This window comes from Dermacentor andersoni, chromosome 9 (genome assembly GCF_023375885.2).
Source record: "Dermacentor andersoni chromosome 9, qqDerAnde1_hic_scaffold, whole genome shotgun sequence".
Classification (NCBI taxonomy): domain Eukaryota; kingdom Metazoa; phylum Arthropoda; class Arachnida; order Ixodida; family Ixodidae; genus Dermacentor; species Dermacentor andersoni.
The window spans coordinates 108,153,402-108,167,360 of NC_092822.1; the positions used below are offsets into that span (position 1 = coordinate 108,153,402).

The following is a 13,959-nucleotide window of genomic DNA, read 5'->3' on the forward strand; positions in this document are numbered from 1 at the left end:
TGACTTTTCAATGCCTAGTGTCATTGCTCCTTCCCTGTGAGTCGTGCGTGAGCTATTGGAAAGTATTTATGAAACGCCTTCAATCCTAGTCATGCGCACCAATTCTTCACTTTTACTTTGGAACTAGTTCGAACTGAGCTTATTTTCCTGTTGAATGCAAGAATAGAGTCAGCTCAGACACTTATGATGCCCTATCGCAATCCGCCACATGCAGGCGATAGGAGATCGCGCATAAACAACGAACATTAGGTTATTTCTTCCCAGGACTTTGTGTGTTGTCTTGTTTTAAATATGAGTAGTGCAAGGTACAGCTCGTGAAACTTCCTGCTTGGCTGTTATTTATTCAAAAATAACGAATTGGCAAAACGTTGCATGTTTTTCAAAAACGTAATGTCTTGAGTATATCTGGTGCTACCAAAATTCTAGTAAAGTAAACGTTGATTGCAGTTTTCGTCTGTAACATTCTGAAAATCATATATTGTCAATAAAATAACATAGTAATCATCATCATCATCAGCCTGGCTACGGCCACTGCAGGGCAAAGGCCTCTCCCGTACTTCAACTACCCCGGTCATGTACTAATTGTGGCCATTTCGTCCCTGCAAACTTCTTAATCTCATCCGCCCACCTAACTCTCTGCCGCCCCCTGCTACGCTTCCCTTCCCTTGGAATCCAGTCCGTAACCCTTAATGACCATCGCTTATCTTCCCTCCTCATTACATGTCCGGCCCATGCCCATTTCTTTTTCTTGATTTCAACTAAGATGTCATTTACCCGCGTTTGTTCCCTCACCCAATCTGCTCTTTTCCTATCCCTTAAAGTTACACCCATCATTCTTCTTTCCATAGCTCGTTGCGTCGTCCTCAATTTCAGCAGAACCCTTTTTGTAAACCTCCAGGTTTCTGCCCCATACGTGAGTACTGGTAAGACACAGCTGTTATACACTTTTCTCTTGAGGGATAGTGGCAACATGCTGTTCATGATTTGAGAATGCCTGCCAAACGCCCCCCAGCCCATTGTTATTCTTCTGGTTATTTCAGTCTCATGATCCGGATCCGTGGTCACTACCTGCCCCAAGTAGATGTATTCCCTTACCACTTCCAGTGCCTCGCTACCTATCGTAAACTGCTGTTCTCTTCCGAGACTGTTAAACATTACTTTAGTTTTCTGCAGATTAATTTTTAGACTCACCCTTCTGCTTTGCCTCTGCAGGACAGAGAGCATGCATTGCAATTGGACCCTGAGTTACAAAGCAAGGCAATATCATCAACGAATCGCAAGTTACTAAGGTATTCTCCATTAACGCTTATCCCCCATTCTTCACAATCCAGGTCTCTGAATACCTTCTGTAAAGAAGCTGTGAATAGCATTGGAGAGACCGTATCTCCCTGCCTGACGCCTTTCTTTATTGGGATATTGTAATTTTCTTTATGGAGGACTACGGTGGCTGTAGAGCCGCTATAGATATCTTTCAGTACTAAGTATTTCAGTAATATGTCATACGCGGTCACAAATGCTAATTGGCAATGTTTTACTAAGGCCGCAGAAAAAAAAAGTCTAAACTAGTGGGTGAAGTGTGTTCTGGAAGGGAATTATTTTAGAGACTTCTTGCGGATAAGTAGGTTGAAAAAAATGAAAAATTAGGGCTACTAGTTTTCAATTTGGAGTCTGATGGTTCATTATTTTCCTCGGCTACGGTCACATTAGAAGTCAGATTTGCAAAGTAACTACTGTAGCTTTCAGAAATGGCACAAGGGCCACTAGCTGTTGTGCCGTTCACAGGGATACCGCCTAGGCTATTGCCAATGCACATGTTTAGTGCAGTATTTACTACTTTCCGTGTTGCTTTGACGTTACGCTGCGCTTGCTTGACCTCTGTGTCCGAATAACTCGGCTCAGAAATTTTACTCAAAATCTCCCGCCTTTTCTTATATGCCCCATACTTGTTTTCTAAAGTAACCCTGTGTGGATTTCGCTTTAGTTTCGCCAACCGTCTTTGTCTTTTATTGATCTGAGGACACAATTTGCGCTTCACGATTCGCTTTGTAACTTTTAGGACAGTTCCGCCTAAGATCATGCATTTACTAAATATTTTAATGAACTGTTCGTATTTATTATCGCTGGTCACAGCGGAGTAAGCTGGATGCCAATTTTTTTTTCATTGAAGCATCGAAAAGAATGTAGCAAATACCTAGGCATTAAACTCATGCCTAACCTTAACTGGGAGCCTCATATTTCTACCATGTGTCAAAAAGCGATAGGCAAACTGTCCTTTTTAAAAAGGAGACAAATGCGTACAAAACACTAATAAGACCATGCCTAGAATACGCTGATATAATCTGGAGCCCTCATCAAAAATGCCTTATAAATAAAATAGAACGCATACAAAAATTAGCAATTAGGTTTGTATATTCGGACTACAAAAGGCAGTCCAGTGTCTCGAGTCTGCTAGCAAGGGCAAACCTAAAACCCCTCTCGCAGAGAAGAGCAATTTCACGACTAAAATTCATCTATCAATAATACCATGGTCATTTCCAAATAGCACTTTCTCATTACCTGCAAGATCCTCCAAAACGTTCAACCAGACTTAATCACTCCAAAACCATCTATCTTCCCCCAAGTCGTGTTAATGTTCACACGCATTCCCTTTTTCCGTCGGCCATTTCCCAGTGGAACAAGTTAACTGACAATATTGTGTGTTGCAATAACATCGACTCTTTTATTAACTGCATTCAGTGTATTGACTTGTCACCATGATTTTTTTTTTCATTGCATCTCTGTACCACTCCTGCACGGGCCGTGAAGGGCCTAAAAAAATTTGTATAAAATACGGGACTGCAAAGGCTTTGAATTACTACTGGATTGCACTGTTGCAAAAACAGGAAGGCGGTCTTTAATATCAGATGATAACGTCCCACTTGAAAACATGTGGTCAGGTTTGCTTATAATTGGGTGATCTAGTGTGTTCTGTCTTGACTTGGTACAGCGTGTTCATGATGTAATTAATTGTTCAAATACGCACCTGGTTAGTAAATCTGCGTATTTGAATTTGGCGAACTCGCTTTGTTTTTTTTTTATCAAGGTGAATTAAGGTCACCCAAGACAGCGATCTCAGTAGTGATGTTACAATTTTTTAAAGCAATTTGCCTAGCTATAACCGAAACTGATTTTTTTTTGTTCTGCGGTGACCTGTAGACCACGCCTAGTAATGTGCATTTGTTCTTGTGAGGCGCAATGTTTTGGGATGCTTTGTCAGGTGCCACATTGATAAATAAGTACTTCGCACCATCCGTACTTAAATACAACGTCGTTTCAAACTTTTGCATGTCACGTTTTCACTGAGGTAAAAGGCTGAACCACATGCACAGTTTCATTACGTGTCATACTGGAAGGATAAAGGTGGCCTACATGCAAGCTCGAAATGATTGCCAGGTAAGGCGTAGTATTCACACGCGTGACCAAGTCTCCGATAAAGCAATCAAGTGAAATGGGTGGTTCAGTGTGGCAAAAACGTCTAAAAATTCGACGTAGTGTTTCTGGAGGCTCCTTGTTTTTATGTGGAATAATGAGAAGTCAGATAAATTCGACAGCCGGTTACTGAATTCAGGCGGTTTTAGAAGTTCCAGCGCCGTTTTAGCCTTTGCTTTGTCTGGCGTTAAAACCTGGTATTACATGACAACGCGGAGGTCGACTTCTGTTGTTATCTGATAGACAGCGCTGCTAACATTTTCTCTTGCAATTATGGCACATTGTGTCCATAGAAATTGCCACTGCTTGTTTCTCTTGAGCTTCAAAATTTCATAAAATAGAGCTTTCTTTCTTAAACTGAAGTGATCGTTGAAGAAAACTCTGTTTTGATTCTTGCTTATGACAAGATTTTTTGCAGTCAAGCGAGCCTTTTTGGCGTTTTGTGCATAAAACCTTGAAAGTAGAAGATAGCCCGAACGTGTTGTGGGTACTGTTTCACGTAGGAGACGGTCGCATTTTCTGTGTGATGAGTTATCGTGTCAGCGGTGCTGTGGCGGTTTCGACAGTGGCAAACGTCTCAAAATTGCCAAGTTTAGTAGCCACGTATATATGTACAAAATTCCCAATTCAAAAACAGCTGGGGCCAAAAATTAATAGAGCTTTACAGTCGCGATTGCGTTTCTGAAGTTTCTATATAAAGTATAACAAAATAATAAGCAGCCTTTAGGCTACTTTTTCAATGCATTCACGGACGCTGTATATTCATATAGTTTCCAACAAAGTGATTGTTCGCTTCGGTACTTTGTCAAATATTGATATATCGTGTCTCGAGTGTATGGTAGATGCATTTAGGTGGTGCAGAGCGAAACAAGGCGGAAGGACTACAAAAGACGACGACCAGCGCTTACTGCACACGGAAACCTATTGCTTGCAACGAGGGTTCATATAGTGGCAAAAACGACAGAAGAGATGGTGAAACTCATAAAAAATGCAAATGTCAGTGCAGACCTAGTATACAGGGAAGGTATCGGCACTTTTGAAAAAGTTTGTATATACAGCCTAAGAAAAGTTACTGCATCAACGACAGGCAAGGACGAGAATGTATAGACAGGGACAAGCGCAAGCTTTCAGCTAATTATATTTTTCGTCACAGGCGTCAACGTAAGAAGTTGTTCACATATGCCCAATGTAACAACAAACCAGCAAACCCACTCAACTATGAGCATGTTGTTTACGTTACCGCAACATACCGCTGATAAACTTTTGCTTGGCGCTAAACAAAGAAATAGAAGCTTTGCTAAAGCATCCGTTCCCGCTCGAGGCAATGCAAAAGCTTCTATCAGCTATCTGACAGCTTTATTTTCGCTTCATTGGTCCTCCGAAGTCGCTGAGCGCACATGCAAACTCTACAATGAACAGGCAAATGCGCAATACCTTTGTTTCTTATCGAAGTCTCGTGTTTTCTTGCACGATTACTAACGCAGCGGTCAGTTTTATTTTGTGTATACTGAGGCTGTGCCTATATTACAGATGATATCATTCCCGGCCATACGATAACCATGTCCTCATACGCCGGCAAGCTGGTTTCCTTGGACGACTTCTACCTGACATCTGCCGGTCTGGTAAGAGCACACGATGTCCTTCGATACCGCACACGCTACTGTACAGCCGACGTGGGGCGGTGAACAGGTTACGTGTACGTCCGTGTTACTTAATCAATGTGACGTTTCATTCTGAAAGACAGCGTAAGACATGTTAACGACATCTAAGCACTTTTGAAGCATCGTGACGCGTAATGTAGTTTTTGACGTAAATTCTGTTGAAACGTCCCAAAAATTCCCGCGGAACCGAACTCACGATGGGTGTCGCCAATAATGCGATTCGCACTGAAGCAATGTAACGACACACCGCAGCACCAACGCCATCGAAGTGTGTCATGTATGACACGTGTGTGCAGCCTGACTCTTCTCGCGCGCTTGTTCTCTTCACACGCTGTGCCATCTGGTGGTGCCACCACAAACAAAAAGTGCAGCGGGTTGTATATATGTATGATTGTTACGTTGCAGAAGCCATGTATAGAGCTGTATCTACAAGAGAGAGAACGATGCATAAGCAAGATGGCTGTCGAGAACGATTCGACCTCTACACGTCAAATCATCTTCTAACCGGCGCCAGTTTTGGTTGCGCCGTAACATAGCCTTCGCCTGCAAAGGCGCCGTCTCGACGCTAACTATTAAGGAGGTGAACTCGCGGCATAGTAAGGTAAATAAGTTCAGCGCAGTGATCTCGAAGTGCACATCGCCAAGCTGACGCAATATCGTGTAGGACCCCGGGTAGCGCGGCAGCAACTTTTCAGACAAGCCGACACGGATGGTGTCCATACGAGCACAACGGAGCCAGGAGGAATTCGAATGTGTCGATGGCGACTGTCGTACTGGTTCCTCTGAGCGGCCTGAGACTCGCTGAGCCGGGAGCCGGCAATTTGGCGTGCCCTGCGAGCCCGTGCGAAGACGTATTGAGCACATTCAGTGGGAGTGTTCGTCGAGGAAGGAAGCAGTATGTCAAAGCGCAGAGAAGGGTGGTGGCCGAACAGACCTTTACCAAGTTGATTCAAAATATGTATTTACTGCTCCCAAACGGACAATTCATGCTCCAGTGTGTCAGATTTGCTGCTCTCAGAGCTGCTCCAAAACTTCTTTGACTGCTTCCATGAAAAGCCAGTGGTCTCGTGACGGGACGAATTATACGCGAACGGTAGCATGCTGTCCCAGTCTCTGTGGTCGTAAGAAACGTACATAGACAACATTTCTGTTAAGGTGCGATTCAGCCGCTCCGTCAGTCCGTTAGTCTGCGTGTGGTAGGCGGTAGAAAGCATGTGCTCGTCAGAACAGGAGTTAGTCAACTCGGGTTTAATGGCGCAAAAGCGACTAAGGCCATGCTGCGCGAGCCACAAGATATTAAGCAATCAAATGTTAAAGCAGTGAAAGCTGCGTACCTTTATAGTCTGTGCGAAAAACCTGTTTCTCCTAAAAAGCTCAACAAATCAGTGAAGGGCACTAGGGGATGATCTCCCAGTATTGACGCGGGGTGTAAAGGTATGTGTAGGTTATAGAGATTCTGCGAAAGCTTCCGTCTCTGTTTCAGTATGTGGACATGTCATAATAATGTGCATTACTGTAAGTGGTTCATGGCACTTCTCGCAACTTGGCGGGTTTTCGTTTTGAAGTAGAAAGTTGTTTCTCCGGTGTGTACACCCCATTCGAAGCTGACATAGCATCACCTCATAGGGGCGTTGCTGGTGACTGCACGACTTCCACTCACCAAGGAGGGCTTTTATTGTGTGTAACTTGTTATTTATACAAGTGTACCATTCTAGTTGCCACTTTGATGCGGCAGAACAGGAGCGAAGTAGGTCTTGAACTACTGGGGGCAAGAATGTGTGGCCACGATCAGTGAGGAGATGCCGGGGTGCACCGTGATGGAAGACGACGTCATGTAAAAGAAAATCTGCCCCCTCAGTTGCACAGCATGTACGCTAAGCTTGCGTGATCGCGTACCGGGTCGCGTAATCAGTCGCAACAACGACACACTTATTGCCAGATGTCGACGTCGGAAAAGGATCGAGAAGATTGAGACCGACGCGAAAGAATAGTTCTGAGGGCACATCAATGGCGTGAAGAACGTCCAGCGGGCAGCACCGCAGGCTTTTTGCGGCGCTGTCAGAGCGCGCAGGCTGCAACGTAGCTGTGCACAGAGCGGTACAGGCCTGGTCAGTATAAGCGGCGCCGTACACGGTCGTAAGTACGCGAAACACCGAGGTAGACGGCAGTAGGGGCATTTACCAATTTCTTGCGTGGCAGAAGTCACATATAAACACGGATTTACAGCATTTACAATAGGGACAACAGTGCATAAGAGGGCTGTCGAGAACGAGGAGACGTCTACACGTCAAATCGTCTTCTTCGAACTCGCGCTACACTTGGTTGCGGCGTGACTATATATATATATATATATATATATATATATATATATATGCACAATTGTCTGATTATACAGTTTTATTGAAGGCACCGCCATATTGCGATGACACATGTCTTTATTATTATTATTATTATTATTATTATTATTATTATTATTATTATTATTATTATTATTATTATTATTATTATAGCGCTGTCCTACGTCCGGTGCTATGCCGGTATGTAACATCGCACTGGAGGGTGCACGGCGGACGGACTAATTGAAGTCGAGTGGCAAGTTTTCGCATTTTTGCGGAGAGGTCTCAACAAGGTCTTGCGATAGGGGAAACTTCTTTGCGCGTCGTTAGTACGCTTTGAGATTTGTTATAGCCGCAATGTCGAACGGCGACGGGCCTATACAGGTGCTGCCACAGCTCTGCCCGCGATTGAAATGGGAGGCGAGTCAATTTTGGAGGCGGGTCAATTTAATACACGTACATGTCATATTGTATGTCTATCTAGCCTTGAGTTATAATAAGCTGTACCCGTGTGCCGTGCGGTATGCCTCATCAGCGTAGAAAGATGCTATCAGGTAATTAGCTCGAAGCTCCGAGGACACACGTTCTGATAGCTCTTGTGTCCTAAGCTTTTCGATTTACGATTTTCTAAGCATTGTTTGCCAGGCGAAAGGCATCAAGATTTACAAAATTAAGAACTTCAATATAACTCTACCGGAAGGCTCATTAACATGGAGAAAAAGAGCTGATAGCAGTGGCCGCGAATATGCCGCGATCAACCAGACACACGTGACGCGTTCAGAGAACATGCGCGCTCTCAGGTCTCGAGTGGTGCCTGTGCAAAGCCACCTCAGGGATTCGAGCTGTTCTCTGCAACGGCAGCTCTATTTTCTTAAGTATTACGGCACACGATGCGATGCGTCGGCCACACAGCGCATCAGCGAGATTCGGAAGCGCGGGAGGGCTCACGCGAACTAGGGGCTGTCGGAACAAGGTAGGCATGGCTTTGGTGACAGAAGGAAAAAGAACACGCACTCATTTTCTCCGCCGGTACTTACTGTTCTTATAATACGTCCCCGGCCAACTTCCACCGTTCTCGGTTGCCAAGCATGATAATCTTAGAATGCATTTGAACACAATAACATTAAGGTGCGTGCACGAATAATTCAGTTCGTCCTTACTGACTCTACGCACCTTTCATTCATATCCCAATTCTATCATGGGTGCTGAGTTCGTCACTTTGGGCTCACTGGAAACAAAATCTGAACATACACTCGACGAAGCTGATCGCGTCAATTACTTCCTATTTGTGCTGGCAATCCAAAGCGGGCGCTTCTCTGCAATCGCAGCGGCGGAGTGCACGAAGTCGTCGCGGCTGAAATTGCACTTCACATTCGCTTCTGAAGGTTTTCTTTGTAGGCGAGTAAAGGGACAGCGGTAGCCCCTTGACCTTTAGTCATCCGAAATCCCAGTAACCACAGACAGAACGCGTTAGAATCGCACTAATTCGCTTTGACACCGCTACCGTTTCGAGCTACTACTGGGAGATGCGGCGATCCGCACATGGCAGTGCAAGGAGGTATAGATATATCTATATATGCCCGTCTATCTATCTGTCTATCTAGCTATCTATCTATCTATCTGTCTGTCTATCTATCTATCTATCTATCTATCTATCTATCTATCTATCTATCTATCTATCTATCTATCTATCTATCATTATATCGCGGATCAATCAAGGGCGTTTTTAAGCATGTACTCGTAAGATCCTCTGGGTTGGACATCTGCGCGATAAGGTGGCCTTGCCGCCTGCAGTGTTATCTGATTGGGTTATCTTGGTTGTTCTGTTGCCATAGCCAAGAGTTCGAATCGTCGGCTTTTTTTTTTTTTTATCTGAAAGTAGTAAGCTCGAATTCACCACCTCCGATACACTACATCCCCAAACTCGGAGTGGCGCTTGACCCCGACAAAAATGTCGAGAGCCAGTGGAGCTATACTAATCAAGGTAGAACCATATTAGGAAGTAGTAAAGGCAAGGCGCAGAAGACCAGGACTCAAAAAAAAGAACATAAACGACAGGCCTGTCGTTTGTGTTCTTCTTGAGTCCTGGTCTTCTGCGCCTTGCCTTTACTACTTCAAGCATGAACCAACTAGCCCAAGCAAGACTTTTTACTTGAGCATATTAGGAAAACCCACTAAGCTTCAACAAAAGACACTCCCTCATCAGAACAGAAAGTGGCGTCCCTTGTGCAGTATTTGGCCACTCTCTTCCGAATGACTCATACGATAAACCAATGGCCCTCAGTGCCGAGCAGCGGCGGAGCACCTGACCAAGGCGGTGGTCAGACTTGTAACGCAACAAGAGGGTGGTAAGAATCTCTGGGTCCGGACAGACCGCCAACGGAAACGGACCCTGGCAACGTTTAACACCCGAACTATCTCGAGTGAAGCTAGCTTAGCAGGACTCTTTGAGGAACTATCAGACTGTTTGGGATATCATTGGCCTTAGTGAGATTAGAAGTGGTGAGGCTTATACATTCCTGATTAACGGCATGTCTTCTGCTATAGAGTTCTCCCAGATAAGAAGCAATGCGGATATTATTCCTAATCTATTAGGACATAGCTGGCAATAATGTTACATAGGAAGACGCAGACAAAAAGCTATATACAAGTGGAGCATCTACACACAAAACACACAAAATGGAGCATCTGGCCTGCTACTCTACGTAAGGGAAGGGGAAGAAGGGAAGAAACTGCTCCTATAACTAGCGACGAGGTCAGAAGGGCCTTGCAAGACACGAAACGGGGAAGAGTCGAAGGAGAAGATGGAGTAACAGTCGATTTAATTAAAGATGGAGGAGATGTCATGCTTGAAAAAGTTGCGGCACTTTATACACAATGCCTCACGTCTTCAAGTGTACCAGAGAACTGGAAGAATGCCAACATTATACTACTACAAGAAGGGAGACGTTAAAAAATCGAAAAATTATAGACCCGTTAGCTTACATGCAGTGTTGTATAAAAATATTCACCAAGATAAATTCTAATAGAATAAGGGTAACAGTTAGCTTCAGTCAACCAAGAAAACAAGCTGGCATATTGTACAATGCATAAGATCCATATAATCAATCAGGTAATTGAAAAATCCGCAGAGTGCAGTCAGCTGCCTTATGTGGCTTTCATGGGTTACGAAAAGGCATTTGATTCAGCAGAGATACCGATAGCCATAGAGGCATTACACATTCAATGAGTACAGGATGCTTACGTCCTGTACTTACGCTTACGTTACGTACGCTTACGCTGTACTTACGCTTCTGGACAAGGACGCTTACATCCTTATCCAGTAAGGAGTAAAGCTCGACGGCAAATACCTCAGCGATCTTCGGTTTGCCGATGACATCGTTCTAATCAGCAACACTGCAGACGAGTTACAACAAATGATGAAGGACCTTAACCGAGAGAGTGTAAGAGTGGGGCTGGATATTAATATGCAAAAGACAGAGATAATGACAAATAACCTGGCAAGGGAACAAGCGTCCAAGATCGCAAATCTGCCTCTAGTGTGTGAAGGAGTATGTTTACCTAAGTCAACTCATCACAAGGAACCCTGACCATGAGAAGGAAATTCACAGAAGAGTAAAAATATGTTGGATCGCATTCGGCAGGCACTGTCAGTTCCGGACTTGAAGCTTACCATTATCTTTTAAAAGAAAGGTGTACACTCAGTGCATTTTAGCGGCGCTAAAATATTGGCAGAAGCTTGGAGACTCACAAATAAGCTTGAGAACAACTTAAGGACTGCGCAAAGAGCGATGGAACGAAGAATGTTAGGCGTAAAGTTAAGAGACAAAAAGAGAGCGGTGTGGATCAGAGAGCAAGCGGGGGTAGCCGATATTCTAATTGACATTAGGAGAAAGAAATGGAGCTGGGCAGGCGATGTAATGCGTATGTTATATAACCGGTGGACTACTACGGTTACAGAAGGCGTGCCAAAAGAAGGGAAGTGCAGTCGAGGACAGCAGAAGACTAGGTGGGGCGATGAAATTAGGAAATTCGCAGGCGTTATTAGTGAATCGGTTAGTGCAGGAAAGGGGTAATTAGAGATCGCGGAGAGAGGCATACGTCCTGCAGTGGACATAAGACAGGCTGATGATGATGGTTATTTTCGAACTCTGTTACCTCAGCACAGCAGCTCGCTGCTTTACACATTCGACCACTTATTACCCAGTGGCCCAGGTAGGTGGGAAAACGGTTAGGTAAAAACACATTAACAAGCATACATAGATAGATAAATAGATAGCTCCGGTAACGTACGTGAAGTACCACCAAAGAAGGCTAACGTATTACAATCCGGCAGGACCCACTCACGATTACTGTCGACGGTAATGCGTTCAGCATTGAATCAATATAGCTACACAATGTATTGCCACCGTCGAAAGGATTTATGTATGAGGCGTGTGCTGCAGCAGGACTTCTCTTTCGCGCGTCCCTAAGAACACTCGGCGCCATCTAGCACTGCCGCCGCGAAGCCTGCACATGGCCTCCGAAATTCATGGCGTGCTCGTGCGTGCAAACGCTGAGAAACGCGTCATGCAGGCCACCGGGCTCCTGTCGTGATTTTTTCTGGATATGCTGCCCCATCTAGTGGCGCTGCCGAGAAGGCCGTTCATGGCCTCCAAGACGAGAAGCGTGGTGAACGCTGAGAATATTTCCTTTCCTTGCTGCACACCCCGTTGTAGCTACGTAGTGATCGAATGTTGGTTCGAGGCTTGATTTAGAAGCCTGTTTCCACACCACTGCAGCTTGATGCACTACCAATTCGTCCGCAGACTACCCAGGGACGGATGTAGGCGAGAAAACGGTTAGATACAAGTGTACGTTGATACATACACAGATAGGCACAGTAGGGCCACGGAAAATACGTATAATAACCCTGGTTGCTAAGGCATCAAAAATTTAAAGAATTCGGTGCAGCTCCTTAGCGCTTGAAACGTTAGCGCCGTGGTACACTGGCGACGCCTTGCTAAAACTGTCAATTAATCCAAACCCTGGCAGGCCGTGACCGAGACGTCGATCGATAATAGCAACCCGGACCTGTGGCTGCTGCTCGACGCAGAGGCGTCGCCGTTGACCTGGGTGCGCGCCATGGTGGCGTCAAGGCTTGCTACGTCCGGACGCGAATGGGTCGACATATTCGCCAAGAAAAACAGCGGCACGTGAGTATGGCTGCACCGGTGAACAGCGTCTCATTGCACGGCCTGTGTAAGAATTGCGCTGGTGTAGGCGCCTTTGCAGTCTCCCCCGACGTTCGGCGACATCTGCATGAAGTTCAACACCTACGCGTCAGGCACAGTGATCAGTTGCCGATTCCGCTCGCGGCTGCGATGGTACTGTCAACCACAAAAATGTTACGCAGCACGAAATCTGAGAAAGAAAGCTGAATGTCTGTGCAGCCTCATAATTCAGCCTAGTATCCGCATTTACAAGCATCTACCAGTATACGTGAACAACCTTATGATGTTCGGTTTTACTGACTACTACTGTTATAGGCTGCTCAGAAATTGGAGCGTTTTCAGAGACCTCGTGGTGCGTAAATCTTTGTGGTTGACTGTACATTTGGTGGTTGCTTCGATGTCCGAAGGCAGTCGGCCGGGAATAAAATCGCAAGCCAGTGAGATTTGGCGGTCGGCGTTGCTAAGGCCGACGAATCTATTTTTTTCATATCCCGAGGCAACAACGGCAATACTGCGTGCTTATAGCCTACACTCTACTGGATAGTTTCCCATTTCTGGTTTCTCTCGTGCATTGCAGAATTAGCAAAAAAAAAAAAAGAAGCTTTACGAGCCATAGCTACCTTTAAAGCGTGCTAGGCATTAGCTATGTTCTCGTGTCAGTTTCGCGAGCTGTCATGCCAGTTTGACGGAAGTGAGGCACCGCGTTATAAACCAATTCTATTGGGCTTGATGTGTGTCTAATGCCTTAGTTCTTTACGTCAGTGTCGAATGTATTTCTCTGCAGCATAGTATGCCATTATGCACTACCATCCTTCTTTCAGCTCTTTTCTTGTATTTGTGATTATATCATAGGCGTTGCTATAACGTACGTACGTGTTGATGACCACATTTCGTAGCGGATGAAACACAGGTGAGCATATATTTCGCAAAGGTGTAAGTGCCGGATGTTTCTTTGAGCGCGGAATGCATATTTTAAAAGAAGCAGTCAAGCTCCGCGGGCAGGGTAGGGAGGGGGCTGGGGCGTGTTCTACTCCGAGAGGCCCGGGCAGCCGCGCGGGCCCACGCGAGCCTCTGTATCTCGAAAGCCATCTGCGACGGGGACAGAGCCCGCCGCGCACTGTATTTTCGCGGCTTAGTTCGCGTTCATGCGAGATGCACCACGAAGGTCAATTCGCTCGCTGCTGCTGCTGCGCTCCCTCGCTCCAGCGTTTTGACAGCGAGTTTCCGCGGTCATCGAGTGAGATGCGTTCACGTTTTTTAACGCGCTAGCAATTAACGAGC

At 45.4% G+C, this 13,959-nt stretch overlaps 1 protein-coding gene across 1 annotated transcript in view; it reads left to right on the forward strand.

Moving 5' to 3' along the window:
- LOC126528479 (putative phospholipase B-like 2) overlaps positions 1–13,959 on the forward strand; it is an 88,970-nt gene that overhangs the window by 35,167 nt on the left and 39,844 nt on the right. Inside the window, exons 6-7 of the mRNA XM_050176357.3 lie at positions 4,999–5,090; positions 12,500–12,660. Coding sequence (XP_050032314.2) covers positions 4,999–5,090; positions 12,500–12,660 — 253 coding nt within the window. The remainder of the gene's footprint in view (positions 1–4,998; positions 5,091–12,499; positions 12,661–13,959) is intronic.